Source organism: Strix uralensis, chromosome 13, assembly GCF_047716275.1.
Source record: "Strix uralensis isolate ZFMK-TIS-50842 chromosome 13, bStrUra1, whole genome shotgun sequence".
Taxonomy (NCBI): Eukaryota; Metazoa; Chordata; class Aves; order Strigiformes; family Strigidae; genus Strix; species Strix uralensis.
In genome coordinates, this window is record NC_133984.1 from 24,676,138 (window position 1) to 24,694,579 (window position 18,442).

At 49.8% G+C, this 18,442-nt stretch overlaps 2 protein-coding genes across 4 annotated transcripts; both read right to left on the reverse strand.

Annotated features, from left to right (window-relative positions):
• Positions 1-998: 998 nt before the first annotated feature.
• On the reverse strand, positions 999-5,806 carry TMEM35A (transmembrane protein 35A). The gene is made up of 2 exons (XM_074882312.1): positions 5,304-5,806; positions 999-2,546 (listed from the first exon to the last, which is right to left on the reverse strand). Exons 1-2 carry the CDS (start codon positions 5,421-5,423, stop codon positions 2,160-2,162), a joined length of 507 nt encoding a protein of 168 aa, XP_074738413.1. The 5' UTR covers positions 5,424-5,806; the 3' UTR covers positions 999-2,159.
• Positions 5,807-7,359: 1,553 nt separating this feature from the next.
• On the reverse strand, positions 7,360-17,869 carry TRMT2B (tRNA methyltransferase 2B). Of its 3 annotated transcripts, none has more exons than XM_074882310.1 (13): positions 16,572-17,869; positions 15,014-16,383; positions 13,695-13,749; positions 13,094-13,213; positions 12,596-12,695; positions 11,528-11,598; positions 10,927-11,073; positions 10,692-10,786; positions 9,955-10,169; positions 9,725-9,826; positions 9,424-9,543; positions 8,412-8,511; positions 7,360-7,625 (listed from the first exon to the last, which is right to left on the reverse strand). In XM_074882310.1, exons 2-13 carry the CDS (start codon positions 15,193-15,195, stop codon positions 7,499-7,501), a joined length of 1,434 nt encoding a protein of 477 aa, XP_074738411.1. In that variant the 5' UTR covers positions 15,196-16,383; positions 16,572-17,869; the 3' UTR covers positions 7,360-7,498. The 3 variants fall into 3 exon arrangements, with proteins under 3 accessions (XP_074738411.1, XP_074738410.1, XP_074738409.1); XM_074882309.1 differs by having other exon boundaries at positions 15,014-15,279; positions 15,379-17,869; XM_074882308.1 differs by having other exon boundaries at positions 15,014-17,869.
• Between the last annotated feature and the right edge of the window lie 573 nt (positions 17,870-18,442).

An 18,442-nucleotide genomic window follows, 5' to 3' on the forward strand; every position in this document is an offset into this window, starting at 1 on the left:
GTTTGCTAATGCTGGGGGGCAATGATGGAGGTCAGCCCAATATTGATAAACACAGAATTCTTGTTGCTGGACTCCAGAAGAGTCTTATCTTCCTCGGTAATAAAGCACATGTAGCCCCTGCTGTGGCTCAGTAACTCATACTATTGCAAATGTGAAGGGATGGGGACATTCCTCAGAATTCACTTACAGTCTGAAGTTTTTGCAGGGATGAGCTTTGCTATGTGGGATACTTTATTATTACGGCATCTATACAGGTTTTGGTGAAGAACATTACAAAAGATAAATACACGTTTCCAAAAGCTTACCGAGTTAGATGCACGTGTGAGGGGCAGCTGGCCCAAAGGCTGCAGCAATTCAGTTACGAGTACTTTGTGTAGGAATACCCATCATGATGTGGTTTTGAGTTGGTGGTATTTTGGTTTTGAATTTAAAAGTGATTAATTAAACTCCAGTCAGGGCACGGCAGATGGAAGTAGAGCAGATTCTATATACATTTGGGATGGCCTTGAGGTAGTCTGTAAAGACGAGAGATTGTCTAACAAAAGTGGCCTTTGTTCAGGATGCACAACTGATAAGAGATAATTAAGTCACTCTTTGAGGCTCTAAGAGGAGGATTTTTCAGCATATATATATTTGGGACTACATCTGTTTCAGTAGCAAACTTAAGAAAACCGGATATACTGCATATGAACATCCATCATCAATTTTTATAGAGATACTGACATTTTCCTGAAGCTTTAATATCTTTTCTTGCTGCCACATTGTACTAAGCAGAAATTTATCTGAGACTGTTTCATGAAAATGTTCAAACATCTCTTTAAATGCCTGTGGTTATTAATATCCAGTCCTGTAGTGTTTAGATGGCTTCCACCCTACATCATCTTGTCTTTCTCTGAAATTCCCCTGACATGATTCTGCCCATTCTGTGCAGTGTTTGAGCACAGGAGAAATATTTCCAGATGTGTCTCTCAAAAAAGAAATTTGTTTCTGTCAAGACATTTTTCTCCAAATTTCAAAAAGTTTATTTTCATGAATAATTAAGAAAATAAGGAAAAACTGAAAACAGACAGACATCAAAAACCAAACAAACCCAGAGGTAACATGCTTCTTATGACACTCTAAGATTTCAGACACAACACACAGGGATTCAGGCTCTGGTGACAGGACATCCCCCAGCTCACCGAAGCTGTATGTGGGATGAACAATGAGGTACCTGGAAACGTTCAGACCCTCATCTATCAGCAATAACCGACAATTCTATAAAGTTGTGGTAGTCGTGGAAAAGGGGATTTTTTTTCTTGCAGGTAAATAGGGAGCATGATGCTACTTGCCAACAGCAGACAGATATTTTGGAGTTCTTTGGGCAGTTCTGCTCCCCATCCCCTCACCAGGGATCCTTACTCTCTGCCAAGAAGGGTAAGGAGATGCCATTCCCTCATGTGAAGCCGGCAAAAATTACTGTTATCAGGCTATTGTCCCAGTTTCAGAGCCTCTGCAAAGTGTGGAAATCAAGGAAGATGCAAATAGCACATCCCATGTTTTCCCTGGATAAGCAGTCCAAAGAAAGGGCTGGGCACAGAGGCAGCAAAGGAGGCTAAGGGATCCCTCTCTCAAACACAGCAAACAGCACTTTTATGCTCGGTAGGGTCCTTCCCCCCCTTGACAATGGAAAAGGAGACGTAGATTTGTGGATGGGGCTGCACAAGCGAGCACAGGGACACTGGTTATGTTCTACCCAGCCACTGTTGCTACAAGTGCCACGTAGCAGAAGTGCATCCAGGCTGGGTCCCAGCTGCCGTGGGGCTCGGGGCTGACGCTCGGGGACTAATCTCCCCACTGCTGAGTTAGCATGACCACCTGCCCAAGGCTTTGCCTGTGCTCTCCGGCTGGTTTTGCAGCTCCTGCTGAGGCCAGCACTACTCCAGCCAGGCTGCTAGCTGCCTCCAAGCTGTCCTGGTGAAAGCTAGCTTGTATTTTTCTACATTACAGGGCAGCAGCAAAAGCAAGACTACAGTGTAGACATACCATGTGCCTCTCAGACCTCAAGTGCAACTTTATTTAGACAGACAAAAAATATAAATAGGTAAATAAAAAACAAATTTTCTGGGTGATTTTGGAGAGAGCTGCCTCGAGGGTCCGTATTTCTCACATGCACTCAACTAGGATACCTTCATTTTGCCTTTCTCGGGAGCTGCTTCATGGATGAGTGGCTGCTCATCCCCGTTCACTGACAGGATCCTCTTTTCTGGCAGTTGCTCCTCGGGCTGGCGGGCAATCAGCAGACGACAGGTAAGCAGGATCCCAAAGACTAGGGCATGGGCGTAACGCTTGAGTGGATCCCCCACTAGCTGGTGGAAAAAGAGCACAGCCAGCACAAGGAGGAGGAGGAGAAAGTTGGCCACATCTTTGGGGCGACCAGGCACCAGTGTCATGACAATGCCACACGCCACTTCTAGGGCACCAATGCTCTTGCGGAGAAGGATGGAGCTGACTCCTATCTTCTTTAGCATGGGGAGGGCCCGCACGTAGCTTTTGTATGCTCGTTTCTGAAATCAAGCAGTAATAGTGTAGAACACCATAACGTGAGAAAGTAAAGGCAAAGGTGACTTCCATTGAAATAGGCTGATGTGCAATATGACCTAAAGGTCACTTCAATCATCGCAGACCCCTCTGACGCAATATCCAACCTGTACCCCTAAAGCTTCTGTTGGGGGGATATTAACACCATCAACCTGCAATTCCCCCTTTATAAGCTGTTGTCTCCTCACTGGCAAACAGTTGTGCAAGCCAGCACCCATCTTTGGAGCTAGGACCAGGCCAGGTGCACCTTCTGAAATCTGAAGTTACAATTGCTAGAATAAGCAACGCAGAACTATGTTGTTAAAAAAAAGTACCTCCCTCTAAGAGTAGCTCGTCCTTTATAATTAAATAACACACCTAGTCCCTGCAAAGCCAAAGCACAGTAAGTAAAAACCCAAGTCTCTTTCTACCTCAAAGCAACTTAACAATATCCCAGTGTTTATGGGCAGTACAATCTCAGCATGAGACTCTACATGAAAGCTGAGATTCACCAACCCTGTCCTGTGCTTACATACCTTTATGATACTTTCTTTCCTCAGATGAAAGCAAGCTGACATTTGATGTCCTTTGCTCCCTGGTTTATTCAGGATTTTAGAAGCAGTGTTAAGTTGCAAGACTCAGTCTCCTTATACAGCCGCCTCATTGTTTCAGGGAAGAAACCACCTCTGTCCCTACACATGGTCAGGTTCTTGCATTTGAACATTAGCTACTCATGGGCTTATTGGTTTTGTTTGGGTTTTTTTCTTTTTCAATCAAGGAATTCCTTTATATTTTAATAAAGCTCCTAGTTATCGGAGGCACTGAAATTATTTCCACTTACACTCGAGTATAGTATCCCTGCAGACATTCTTGCCACTGTGTTCTCTGCTTTCTAATCAGGGAGAGGGAAATGGAAGCTGAATCTCAGGCACAGAGTTGTTCAGCTCCCGCAGGCACTGATCAGACTGTAGATTTACTTCCATGTGATTTTGGAAACCTGCACTACAGGCACACAGAACTTCCCCACTTCCCTGTAAATTTTGCTGCTTCCTTCTAAGAAGAGCTGACACTTCACATGTGGTTAAAAAATATACAGCGCTGTCATTTTTGCTACTAAATAATTGAAGACTTCATGACACATTTACTCTTAAGTGTATGCATTGTAAAGATGCATTTTAAGCCTTCAGTGAATAAAATGCTCTGAGGGGAGGTTTTTAAACACTTGTGAAAAATACAGCTTTTTAAAGAAATGTTCTATCAGCATGTCCTAGAGTACTCTGGTATTTTAAGTATTTTAATAGACCAACTAGTGTGTCTGTTTTTTGCAGAATGAAAAACTGCAGGTTTTGTGCTGTAGGTAGCTAACAGAGGTTCTCCATTTGCTTGGGGCATGAAGCCATGCTTACTGATTGGCAAGATCAGGTTTTCACTGTCTCCATTACATGACAGACCACCCTGGCATGCAGCACAGCAAAAGCATGCAAGTGTAATGAGCCCTGAACATGTTATAATATGGGCTATTAAGAATGATGGTGCTGTATAATATCCGAGTACCTCTGCTGTCTCTTTGTAAAAATGGAGATCATTCCTACCTGTAGGCCTGACTTGGCAAAGCAGAAAGGGACAGAGAAGTGAAATATTTTACAAAGCAAGGCTTTTGCAATGCTTCTAAAGTTTCAGTGCTTTTTTTCTGTCCCTTATGTAGCAGAAGCCTAAGAGCTTTGTTTTCTGGGCATTTTATCTCAGTTTCTTGCTCCCGAGTTACTTCTTGGTGATTCTTCTCTGCGAGATCCCCGTGCTGGGCTGCAGACGAGGCACTGCGATTCAGATGTTATTTGAGAGCTACGGAAAAGCAGCTGGGCAGGTGGAGCAAAGGGAGAGAACAGAACGTGCTGGAAACTTCCAGCACTATTTTTTAGGGGCACAAAAATTATATCAATGCTTTTCAGCCACTGCAATAAATATAAGGGGGGGGGGGGGGGGGCGGGGAGCAGGTGGCAGGAGAATAAACAAACATAGACAAGGAAGCAAAACATAGCAGCCAGTCCCTTGTCTGCCTGCAGCTCGCAGGCAGCAAAGCTCTGCAGCAGGGTTGGCCCTGGGCAGAGAGGAGTACAAACGGGCTCACCAGCTGAGAAATGCACACAGTGACTTCTTCCTGACACCCCTTTCCCATTGGGCAAGAGGAGGAGAGGTTCATTTCCCAGGCTGAAGAGAATAATAAGGTGACGCTATAGTATCTTCTTCTGCCAGCTAAGAATATCAAAGCATTTCACAGTCATTAATCCTGCACAAGTCTGGTGAGGTGGGGACAGTCAGTGTCATTATCCTTGCTTTAAAGCACAGAATTTTGAGGATGATCATTTGGCTGCCAAAGCAGGCATCTGCTCTTCCTACGCCCAGTCCAGCTGTACCTGCCTGCTACATGTTCTTTTCAGAGACCCTTGTGTCCCCATCCTTTGCAGGCACTGGTGTGCTGTGCTGCCCTGTCCTCCTCGCCTCCCCTCCCAGTCCTTGCCCACAAGAGGTTTCTCCATGGCCAGGCTCAGACGGAGCCCGGGCGAGGGCAGCCACGATATCCTCGGCACTGCGTATTATTTGTTTCTCTCCGTGTCCATCAAATAAGGAGACAGAGAAGCTTCTCCCCTCTCCCCCCCCCATCGCTCAGGGCTCCAGAGCAGTCACCCTCTCTGTACCCCTGCCGCAAGGTTGAGGGGAGAGAGCCCTAACGCACCCCTACTCACCATCTCATTGTAGGCATCTCTGCTGAGCCGAGGGGTCAGTTTGATGGTCCCCATAAAGACAAAGAAGAGCCCCAGGGCCACCGAGAGGGCGACGATGGTGATAGTCCTGGGCGATGCCATGGAGCCGCCGGGAAGGGGTCCTAGCGAGGCCTTCTCCCTGCGGCTGCCAGCCCGGGCGGCAGGTAGCCAGTCACCATTGAAGGAGCTGAGGAGCCGCAGAGGCAGCGAGGACGGCAGCGGGGGGGGCTCAGCCTCCTCCGCTCAGCACCTCCGGGTCCTAATGCCCCGAGCCGGGCAGCCAGCGATCCCCCGCTCCTACCTCCCAGGCGGCCGCCGGGGCCTCGCACGGTCCATAAATGACCCGCAGAAAGCCCAAACTGAGCCAGTTCCAGGGCTGCGGGATGGCAGCCAAACCCAGTGCTCGGGAGTGGGAAAACGAGGACATGTGAGCAGGGAACCCGCTCGGGAGGGACCTTCCCTCCCGGTCAGAGGGCTCTTATACATAGGCAGCTTTGAGATGCTTAGACACTGAAACACAGCAAACAACATACCGCTTAATGTATTTGGCCCAGAAAAGCAAAAAAGATGACTTGCCCCTGTGGCTCTCCTGGAACCTGGTGCCCAAAAGGGATGGTGAGGCCACTGTGCCACCCTCCCCCACTGCAGACAAAACCTGTCCTGTATGTTCAGCACTCCACAGACTAGTGGAAAGGTTTCCTAGTCCTCTCTTACTTTCTGATTTAAAGTCATTATCTCTCCCCCTCTAATTTGCAACAAATTTCCTTTTGGAAAAAGCATATCCAGGCTAGGCAGATCTTGCAGCGAGAAGCCAAGATAAAATTATACAAAAAACTGCTGGAAAACTTCATCCCTCACTATAAACTAAAAACAAGAGGCCGTAACAGTGTGCAAAAATTTTATGCCTGTGGGATAGTACAAGAGTGACACTTCCTGTGCCTGTCAGGCATCTCCCCATCGTCTCCCTTTCTGGTGTAGTAAGTCTCGAGTCCTAAACCCCCATGGCTTGAGAACTGGTGGTTGTTGTTATTCCAAACTCAGAGTTCCTTAGGACTGGAGCTAAAAGTCTGAAAAGTACAGGCAGCTCTGCCTGTTTCCTTGGGAGTTTGCCCTTTTTGACTCACCCAAATCAGACAGGGAACTCCTCTTTCTGAGGAAAGAGTCAAGTTTAACAGCCTGAGTGTAGAAATGTGTTCTGCGACTGGTCTGGCCTAGATGACCAGGATAAACCAAAAGGTAACTTCAATACAACATAAAAGTAAAAATTAAAAAGTAAAAAGAGCCCCCAAAACAATGCGGAGTTCACAAAACACAAGGGAACTCTGCTCACTCAGACCTACCTCCAGGTTGTGGCAGCTCCATCTTTTGAAGAGCTGGAGACAACTTCATATAACTTTGAGGTTCACAGCTTGCCACGCGGTGAGCATGGCAGGACAGATACAAAACACACCAGATTTTTGAATTGGCTATTGCTGAGCAACGTGATGAGGAAATAACTTGTTGCTGCTGACAGTTTCACAGGACACTTCATGTTTAGGTATCAGCAAGGATTAGCAGAGAAGGGGGGAGGCAGTTGTGGAAGGAGAGACACTGAAATCTGTTCTATCTTCATTTTGTTTTATAGAAAAATCTTTCTCGTTGTCTCCAACTTATCTACGTGACCGACAGCAATTCAATATTGGTTTTGGAAGTTTATACCAGAAATATTTCCCTGACCCCAAAAGTATGAGGAGTTCTAGTTCCTACGGTTTCTTCATAGCAAGTGCACTATCAACTTGAAAAACACCTGCAATATCCTTGAGGCAAGCAGAGCACTAATGGCACGGTATTAGAAAATACAGTGGATTTCAGTACTTCATATTCACATGTTGATGGTGAAACCCACAATACCAGGGAGAGGATATTTTCCAGGCTGCCCAACCAGAAGCCCAAGAAGAGGTTTGCAAGAGAGGAAAGGGTGATGAAATGCTACAGAGAATGTTTTCACCCCAGAAATCTGAGTGTTTCCTTACAGAACAGTGTAGTTAGGCAACCCAAAGCAAAAGCAAAGCAGAATTCTTTAATTTTATACAACTTTCAAGAAAATAAGTTAAAATCCTAACTACATCAACTCCAGTCTTCAGGACAGTAGAAGGTTACTTCCTAAGCCCTCAGAGCTGGCATACCTTCCCCCCTTGTCAGCGGATGAACAGAAGCACCAGCTCACAATGAACAGTATGAGGAAACATGTCAAAAGGTACAGCCAACGTGGGGACAAATGGCTCTCCTGCCAGCTTCTTCCCTGGGTCAGGTGGGCAGCACAGCCTGCGGAAAGCAAAGAGAGCATCCTTTAGACCAGTAGCAGAAGCCTTCCCACCATTATCAGTAGCACAATAGCACAGAGGAAGTATCCTGTGTTTGGCTAACATCCCTCAGAGCCTGCAGCTGACACTGGCTGAGGTCTGGAACCCTGAGTCCCAAACCAGCTCTGAAAAACCTCATGGACAAGCTGGAGTCAGAGGCAGGTTTAAAGCTCCCTTTCTCACAAGCCATCCCAGCTGAAAGACACTTAATACCCTTAGGAAACAATCCTCAGTTTTGCACTACCTTCTTTGGTTACCTGCAGACAGGTTTATCACCTGCAAACTGGCCTGCCCCAGATAGAGGCTTAGCTATAGGATTAACTCTAAGTAGGGACTAATCCCTGTGGCTTCACTTCATTGGCCAGGGGCAGCCTTCCTGGCGTGGACACAGTGTAGTCCGTATCCCACATCCAGATGTGCTGTTCTGCTGGGGAAGGGTGCACAATGCCATTATAGCATGTTTGCATTGTTTTCTATTCCTTACTAAAGCATCCTGCTGCGACATAAAACCCCAAAAATACCCACTACCTTAAACCAGTGAATGCAGGTAAACCCAAAGTAACGCAGAAGCATAAACCACTTCTGACCGTGCACTGACTAGTCCTGGATCACGCCTGCAGAACTCGCCCAGAGAAATTCAATCGCAGCAAAAAGCTGTGTAAGCCAAGGTCAGACATTTGTGTCCTTGTCTGGACAAAACAGGGTCTGTCACTACGGTCAGTGGAAAGGAAGAGAGGAGGGTGCTCACTCAAGAAAGTTCCTCATGGCTTCACCCTCTGGCTTGCAGGAGATGTAGAGCAGCCTTCGGATGGACTTGCAGTTTCGGATGGCTCGCACAACCCTGTAATCTGCAAAAACAGACACTGTGCTTTCCCAGCGACCCTCCACCACCGTGAGCTCTGCAGAAAGGAATGACCCCACAGCAAGCATCACAGAACTGCACTGAACTGTCAAAAATACAGGGAAAAAAGAATATACGCATTTTGCCGTGTCCTGTCTCAGATGCAGGCTCTTAGGAGGCCAGGGAGAGAAATGTGGTTACTTAATTAAGCAGAGACATGTAAAACCTCCCACAGGCACTTGTGAGACTGCATCTGGGCACCAGGACCAGTTTGGGACTTCCCAGTACACACTGGAGAGAGTCCAGCAGAGACCATGGTTACAGGGCTGGGGCACAGCAAGCACGAGGAGAATGTGAGAGCTGGGGTTGTTCAGCCTGGGGAAGAGAAGGTGATCCGGGATCCCTTTGCTATCTTCACGGGCCTCGTGGGGAATTGCAGAGAACATGGAGCCAAAATCTTCTCAGAGGAGCATGAGAGGAGGATGGGAGGCAACAGATGCACTGCAGCAAGGGGAAATTCTGATTCAATAGATGAGGGAAAACATTTTCAGGAGAGGGTATCCACCCTTGGACATATTCAAACCTCAGCTGGGCTTTATAGCCCTGTGCAACCTTATACAACTCTGAAGTTGGCCTTGCTTTAGTTGGGAGATTGCACCACAGACCTCCAGAGGCTCCTTCTCTCCTACATAATTCTGTGAGCCCATGAAAGATGGAAAAAAGACTAGAGCTGTCTGCTTTGAAGAGAAAGCATGATAAAGGCACTGAAAACAGCAGACTCTATGGGATTTTAGCTGCTGTCAGCAACAAGGTAAGAAACTGGAGACTGAGCAGAGGGTTTGGAGCCAGTGTAACAGGTCTCACAGAACTTGTTCAAAATTCTGTTTTCAAGATGAAATTAAATAGCATATTCTCTCACGGAGCCCAGCCCGCGATGGGTTCACCACAGCAACGAGGGGTCGGGGATCCTCCCACGACGACAGGAGCTGTGGTAGCACGGCCTCTGCCTTTCCAGTGTGAAACTCACAGTTTGAAATTCCTGTGAAGCAAAAAGCAACCACATGAACTGAGCAGAGTCAGTCTCACCCGATGTGAGGTATAACGTGAAGTACCACCCTTTGCTGTGCAGAGGTAACTCATTAGGGTCCCTCCGCTCACTTCTGCTTCCAATTTTGCAGCAGTTAGTTTGAAACTTTCTGCCACGGCAAGTTTAAACTCACCATTGAATGCTGCATTCCAGCTGGCATCCTCTGTTGCCTTCTCCACCACCTCAATACCAATAATCTTGGACACTTGGTGAGCCAGAGAGAGTCCAATTGTGCCTGGAAATGAGGGAAACAAAAATACTCCATACATCCATGCTGAAAAAACAAGCCTTTAGATAGTGGGGATCATTTTTGGCACGCAAAGCACCAGTCCTGGGAGCCAGGCTCGCACAGCCACTGCTCACCCGTTCCACAGCAGATGTCGAGGAGGATGGTGTCCCCACCAGCCTGACTCAGCTCCCTGACTGCCTGGTACAGAACTTCTGCTCCACCTGTGTTTACTTGGAAAAAGGCATCTGGAGAGATGCGGAACTTCAGGCCGAGCACTTCTTCAAAGATGTGTGGTTCCCCGTGAAGGAGCTGGAAGGGGGACTGCTCGTGGGAGCAGCGTGTCATGGTGCTAGCAGAGCACACAAAAATCAGCTGTTAGAAGGCAGCAGAAAGGAAGCTGGTTTTCATTTCCATTCCCAGGGTGCTCATATGCAGGGGAGGATGGTTCTCACCCAACCAACTCTTATTTCATGTGAGTCTTTCAACAGGATCAAAGCATTTGGATTCTTTATAAGGGATCTGTAACTTGCACAGCCTAGAATTCATCAAATGACTTTGCAGAGGGCAGCAGTCCTAGGGTCTGCTACCCAGTTTTGCTGCTAATGTGATTTACTGTCTTGGGAAAGTCACTGTAGGTTTTAGTCTTTAGTTTCCCAGGCTCATATCTCCCATGAGGTAGAGCCATAGTGTATTCAAGTATTTCAGGTCTGGAAAAACAAAAGATGTGGCCGTCTTAAAACCACATCTGCAAGAGACATCCCAACACTTGTCATTCTCTTCAAGCACTCCCTGAACTGGTAGAATTTGATCAGAGACGGGGGAGAAAAAGGAGGTGGCTTTGTTTGCACTCTTTCCCTGTGTCAAGACATACCTCTCTTGGAAATAAAGTGAAGTCAAGGCACAGACTGCTCCAGGTCCGCATGTGAAGAACTCCTTAAGCAATGCTTTCTGAGTAGCCAGTGCCTCCTGACAGGAGCAGGAAAGGAAAACCTGGCTGTTTGGGTAATCTGATTAGACACCTCTCCCCAGCAATACACTCAGCAAGTTGAGGTCAGCCAGATACCCGATAAGCCTCTTGCCAGAGGCCCTTTCCTCCATGTACTCACTTGGCCCAGCTCTTGGGGGTGGAAGGTGATGATAGCCATGGTGTGGCCATGGCTGGTGGTGCGCACCACGAGCTCCCGCCAGTGTCCGCCTTCGTGGAAGAGGATGCAGGGGTCCAGGGGGGAGCGACGGATGAACTCCTCATAGCACTGAGTGGGGGGAAACAGCATGTGTACGACAGCAAAGACAACTGCCCCGGTCTTAGCACAACTCTGTGCACCCCAAACGGGCGGCCCTTCCACCAGTGCCATCTGGGTTTTCTGTCTGAGCTCAGCGCACCGAGTGAAAGCTCTTCCCAAGTTCTTGGAACACAAGGCATTTTAATAATTCCAAGCTGTGATTCTTACGGCTTTTAACAGATTGCCAGGAATTTGTTGTCACTTGATCAACTTCATTCTTTGGGGCACTTTAGGGACTGCAACATTAACATGCAAGTTTTAGAAAAATACTTATCCATCAGCCAGAGTCAGGCCTGAAACTATTCAGAACGTGAAAGTGAGCTTGAAAGCAGAGCGTGACTAAAATTACACCCTTGTCCCAGATAAGAGTTCTGGCTGTCCCTCTGTTCCACGCTCTCGGCACAGACATGACTTAGTTATTTACCTGGGCTACTTGTTTGTGTTTTGGGGGTATGTTCTCCATGTGGTCAGCTTTCACACAGACAATGTTTCTTGCTGCAGAGAGACAGACGGGTATTTAATTGTTCTGTTTCAGGGCATGTAAACCACTGTAGCATCTGGCAGCACAAACTGTGGAGGGGCCTTTCCCCTGAATTCTCCCACTGTACAAAAAAATAGAAGGAAACAGAAAAAAACTGGTGTCTAAGAGCCCCGCTAAACCCTGGGATGTTCTGCATGCCCACAGTCTGCAAGACCCGCCAGAACTCCCTTTGCCAGTGATTACTGTCACCAGCTTCCATGGAGAGGTTGGAGCTGTGGGAGCTTTTGACGTGTCCTCCAGCAACTCCCCAAGGAGCCGCTGTGCTGTTCTGAACTGAAGGGAGCCCGAGCAGAGCGAGCTGGTTTTCTAACTGGAGAATAATGGTGTGGGCTGGCAGCAGCAAAACGTTCAGATTGCCTGGAAGACAGCATTCCCACGTCAGTTGAAATGCTAAACCTCTGCTGGCAGAGGTAAAATGCGCCCATGGAATTAGTTTTTTCAATGAGAGGAGCACACAGCAGCCACCCCAGCACGTCTCGCTACGGGTGCTGACGAGCCAAACCTCGTATTGATGGTGCAAACGAGTTCAGCACTGAGCAGCCTGCGAGGAGCTCACCCAGCTCACACCTTCGCTGCACAGAACCAAAGTACCTCACACGTCCCAAACGCTCCAGCACTGCTCCACTGCCTATGGACGTGCACACCCCCCCACGCTCCCCTCGCAGCACAGGCTCCTGGACCACGCCAAAAACACAGGAACAGCATAATTAAGACTAAGGAAATCCTGCTACCACAGCTGTTGTCCTTACTGCTGTATTTAGCAAATTAGAAGCTGGTGTTTCTCAAGAAGTTAATGAACTGAGGTTTTAAAGTTGCTGCCCCAGATTTGCTGGTGTTTCTGTTGGTATCCCCCAGGATTCAGGCTTCTAACTCAGGTGGAGACTGTTAGAGCAGAGCCTTGCCCCAGCCCACACCAGCAGTTTTCTACCCAGCTCCTTGTCCTGCACTGACCTCTGCCGGTGCCCACATACAACCCCACAGTTTTGGGGTTTCCATCCGGTCCTTGGTTCACAGAGAAAGTAGATTTGTTTCGGTAGCCATTGACGACGGGCTAAGGGAGAAAAGAACGAAAAGGAGAACCTTGGATTAGAAGAAAAATGGAAGAAAGCCAAAACCCAGCCTGGTGGTTCTGTTGGCAACACAGGAGGGTACATGAATGTGCAAAATGCAGAAATGGAGCTTGTGTGCGAGACCCCCTGTACTTCCCCTTGGGAATAAGAAACGGCTCCCTGTGACAGAAGGGTGACAGGTTTATCAGGGCACAGAAAATGGTTCCTAATCACAGGGCTTGTTTCACACTGGCAGTCACAGGCTGCAAAGTAGAAGCTAGCAAGTACTGCCACAGGCACATTCTCTGCCAGCAAGTAATGCCCACCACGAGACTCTTTGGGAGTCAAATGAGAGACTGTTAGTGGCTCAGAGGGGACAGCGTTCCCACAGGATACTCACCGAAGGGACTACAGGCCGGAGAGGACAGCAGAGGCCACCAGGTTTCTGCACATCTATGCCCAGCTCCTCAAGATGAGATGTCAGCGTCTGCAAAATCTTCCTCTGGTTTTCATACTTCACCTGAAGAAGAGTCCTAAGCCAGAAACACTCTCACAGGACCACACGACAGTCATCACCCACCTCTGGGAAGGCCAACAAGAGGGAATACTGCAAGTGGGATACAGCCCCAGGGGAACTCTGCCTTTCTCATCACCACAGCTGCTTGGAGCAACAGGGATAGAGAGAAATCCTGTGTCCATGGTCCCCAAGCGCTGGCCTGGAGCACTCGGTCCAACCTGAAGCCCCAGTGAACCAGCTGTCCCCCACTGAACAGGATCGCTGTGCAAGCCCATCCTCTGTGCTGTTGGTGAGCACACACACCACCCACAGGGAACCTCCCAGTTCTGTCCTCCACAAAACTGAAGAATGAAAGCAGCAGTAAATGGGATCTGAAGAGCTTACAGCATTAAGCAACTGAGATGCTAGGGGCTGTTGCTCAAGGGGGATAGGAGGGACAGCTGGGGCAACACAACAGAGAAAAGCCCACGTAATTGCATCTTACCTGCAGCTGCTCTTGATAGGGAAGTCTCCACAGTGGAGTCACCACGTTAGCTAACCTGGAAAGCACAACATTGTGGTAGCTCCCAGAGCTACTCACCTCCTGATACTTACAGTGTAACGTCCTCGCCGGCTGCTTCAGAGCTGGCTGTGAACATCCAAACTCCCTTTTCATGGCACCTTCCTGGTGCAGAATACTTGTGGCTGGAAGAGGGACCCAGGAACCACAACAACCAGCTCTCCAGAGGACAGGCTGAGCCTCTGGCAGATGATTGAACAGCAATGCCTGGGTGTATTGGGCAACCCAGGTATCTCTCTGATCCTCCTTTAGAGGACAGGGCCAGGAACAGCGTTTCCCCTGCACAGGGATCCAGAGAGGCCCTGCCAAGCCCTGGGTAAGATCTGACCCCAAGCTCGTAAAGCCAGGGGAATGAGTATTAAGATGTTACTGGGGTCAGAGGGGGGGAAAAAACAAAAAAACAAAGTACAGGTAGAGAAGGGGAAAAAAAAGATCACGTTGTAGCTTTAGATAGACTCTGGTTGCTTTCTCCCACTGAATCAGAGGCTTTGCCCATCCCTTGCAGCTCTGAGGACAGCCCAAGTCCCATCTCTCTGGAGTTTTCCCCTGAAAGAGCAAGATGCTTCTCTCACGGCTCAATGCATCCATCCTGCATCATCTACCTGCTCACATTTCCAGCCAGTACTACATCTTTTTTGCTAACGCTGAACTAGATTAAATCCACCACAGTGAAATGCACAGTTTGTGTGTAGCGGGCAGGGAATTACAGGCTGCCCACTCTCACTAACCCGGCCACTCATGCAGTGGCAGTTTAGGGATAAACCTTGGAACTTGCCACTACTTGTATCTGAGAAGGGCGAGCAAGAACAAAACACATAAAAGCTGATTTAAAAAGAAAAAAAGACAGTAAGGCGTGAGGTGGATATGACCCAAACTATCATGGCTATCCATCAACTACTGACTCACTGAGCCCATGGAGAACTTCACCCCACAGCTGGATAAGCTGCTGTTATTGCTCACTGGGATTTCTGGAGCTGCTTCCAAAGCACCCAGGGCCAACTATTTTCAGGCACAGAACTGCAAATCAAAAGGGCTACTGCTTTTTGCTTGCCAGTATGGCAACCACTCTGCTCCTGATCCTTTTCATTTGCCTTCTCCATTGTTCCTATCCCCAGGTGAAGCTCGAGGGAAGCCAGCTGACCCCTGGCTTCTCTGTTCCTACTGGGGAGAGCTGGGTGGAGGTGAAACCCCCAACCCACTGCTCTAACCCCTTCAGGTGCCTGGTCACTTTGGAAGAGCCATACCTCTCCTCCCAGGAGGAACCTGGCAGGCTGCAGCCCTCCCTGGCCTTTTTCTTCTCTTTCCACTTTGCTGCTGTCTTCTTCTCTGTCGGCAGGCTAAAGTCCCGCCTGGGCAGGCTGCTCAGGAGCGCGCCTGAAGGGTGAAGGTGCCGGCGCGGTAGCCTCAATGCGCAGGACAGAGCCATGGTGGGATGGAGGGGCTGCGCCCCAGCAGGCAGCACAGCAAACCCACGGTCAGCCTCCCAGAAAGCAGCACATCAGCCACGCAGCTGGAGACGGGCTGAGAAAAACTCTCTGCTCACGGCCAGCTCTGCTCCACTAAGTAAACCACTTGGTTTAAAGCAGGCACGTTGCCGCGTTGCTCAGACCTGCAGGATGGTGCTTTGCAGCGCAGCAATGGCCCTGCCCTGGGCCTGACGGGAAGCGCGGAGGGAACAGGCAGCTGAGAGCGGAGTCTCCCTCCTCTGACGCAGGCGAGCGGCCTCCAGCAGCCAGCGCGCTACGGCTCAGTCAGCACTGCCAGCCCTGCTTGCCCTGGGCCCTGCCAGGGCTGTCACAGCTCAGCTCTCACCGGGCGTGATGAAAAGCTCACTCCTCCTGCCACAGCCAGTCGCTTCCCAGGCGTTCGGCTCCCACGTGGCAGGATGCAGTGAGCTGCTTCCGCTGCCCTGCACGCGGTGTTTAGGGCTGAGAAACCTCCCCGGGCCGGGGAGCTCCCTGCCATGCTGTGAGGTGGCCAAACCCTCTGCTAGGGAGCCAGGGCCAGCTCCCCCCACCCCACAGGTACCTCTGCTCAGTGGCGAGTCTCAGGGCACTCCTGGGGCCCGTGACTTGCCTCCTGGCACAGCACCCCAGCAGGCTCCAGCCCAACACCCTGCATGTCAGTGGCCACAGGGTGGTGGTGATGCCCGACCCTCCCCTCTCCCCACCCCGAGGCAGCGGCCGTGCCCAGCACACACCAGCCTCGTGCTCACAGTGCAGAGCCCCGGCACAGCCCAGGGTCACAGCGTGGCACAGCACAGCCCTGTGTGCATGCAGAACTGCAGCGTCCAGCCACAGGTGGGTGCAGGGGCCCAGGGGGGAGCGACGGATGAACCCCTCACAGCACTGAGTGGGGGGAAACGGCACCTGTAGGACAGCAAAGACAACTGCCCTGGTCTTAGCACAACTCTGTGCACCCCAAACGGGCGGCCCTTCCACCAGTGCCATCCGGGTTTTCTGTCTGAGCTCAGCACACCGAGTGAAAGCTCTTCCCAAGTTCTTGGAACACAAGACATTTTAATAATTCCAAGCTGTGATTCTTACGGCTTTTAACAGATTGCCAGGAATTCGTTGTCACTTGATCAACTTCATTCTTTGGGGCACTTTAGGGGCTGCAACATTAACATGCAAGTTTTAGAAAAATACTTATCCATCAGCCAGAGTCAGGCCTGAAACTATTCAGAACGTGAAAGTGAGCTTGAAAGCAGAGCGTGACTAAAATTACACCCTTGTCCCAGATAAGAGTTCTGGCTGTCCCTCTGTTCCACGCTCTCGGCACAGACATGACTTAGTTATTTACCTGGGCTACTTGTTTGTGTTTTGGGGGTATGTTCTCCATGTGGTCAGCTTTCACACAGACAATGTTTCTTGCTGCAGAGAGACAGACGGGTATTTAATTGTTCTGTTTCAGGGCATGTAAACCACTGTAGCATCTGGCAGCACAAACTGTGGAGGGGCCTTTCCCCTGAATTCTCCCACTGTACAAAAAAATAGAAGGAAACAGAAAAAACCTGGTGTCTAAGAGCCCCGCTAAATCCTGGGATGTTGAAACCACTGGGCCTGTGCCCCATTTTCTCGTAGATGTTTTTGTACCCCCACTACAAACCTGGCCACTTGTGCGTCTCCATCTAAGAGGCTGGTCCTAGTGGGAACAAAGGGCCCAGGCACAGCCAAGTACCTGCCAAGCACTATTCCTGCTGGTGACAACCCCAGAGGTTGGCGAGGGGGATTTCTAATATCCCATAGCACTATTCTTAAAAACTCAGGCCATCTCAAACCTGCCTGACCACGAGTTTGAGAATTGTGGTTTCGAGAGTTCTATTCATTTCTCCACCTGTCCTGACAACTGTGGATCATGTGCAACATCTCGTTGCCGCCGTATTCCTAGAGGTTTGTAGATACTGTTTGTTATTCCTGCTGAAAAATGAGAACCCCTATCAGATTCGATGGCTTCAGGAACTCCCCATCTGGGAATGATTTCCCACAAAAGTGCCCTGGCCACTCCCGCAGTAGCAGCTTTCCTGGCGGGAAAAGCTTCTCCCCATCCTGAGCCTTGGTCTGTGATTCCGGCAGGTGCTTAACTCCGCTCGCAGGAGGCAGGGCAGCATCATCCACTGGCAGTCTGTGGAACGGGAAGGGTGCCCGTGCTCGTCCTCCAGCCTCCCCTTGGGTTTGGCGTCGGAACACTTCCAATGTGTGGGACAAGAACTCACAATCCTTTTTACTGCCATATGTATTCTGGGGGCTGCCCACGTTCTCTCAATCTGGTTAACAACTGCTGTCATCTCCCCTCTGCGTGTTCCATCATGAAACCACGCAGCCAAAGCCATTCAATATTTTCCCAGGAAAATGGGTTTTCCCCCCAGGAGCCCAAATTCCAGTTTCATCTTTCCCAGCCCCACAACTTTCCCAGCAAGCCCGTTCTTCCTCAAAGACCACTGCAGGTACGTGGGCTGGGTTACGCCAGTGTGAGCAGAGACTGTGTCCCTCCGACGGGCCGGGGGAACTCACAAGCCCATCGCTGGCTGCTGCGGGGCTGGCACACCCACCCCGCCCACCCCGCTGCGATGGCAGCCAGCGCCTGGCTCACCCCGCCACTCTCCAAAGCCTCCCCCCCCCCGCATCAATTTACCCGTATCTCCTCCTCCCAAGCTCTGACTGCATTTATCAGGTTTCTAAGCCCCCATTCAACATTCTCTCTACCTCTCTGATTGTTCTAAGCCCCATCAGGAACACCCTGAGGCCAGGCACGCCAAGTTCCTCCTGGCTGGAGGGTTCATTCCGCATTCTTTTTAATTCTCTCCTCTGGACAGAACAACCCTCTCGATAACAGGGTAGCATCGGCCCCGGAGGGATTACATCCCAAAGAAATATTAGAAAAGAACAATGCACAGTGAGCCACATCTTCCCCTCACCTGGGCATTTCATCTCCCACATACCCAAATCCCCGGGGCTCCAGGGGTGATGGCTGTACCCGTGTGACACAGGACAGCGGGTGAGGAACATTTCCCACACAGACACCCCCTCACCCACACTGCCAGGGGATTAGGGACAACATTAGAAGCCACAGGGTGAAGCCCAACACAAGGTGACAGCAGAGACAACCCGGGGGAGGGCCGCGGAATCAACAAACGACACAGAGGGAGGATACAGGGCGCGCAGGGACCGACT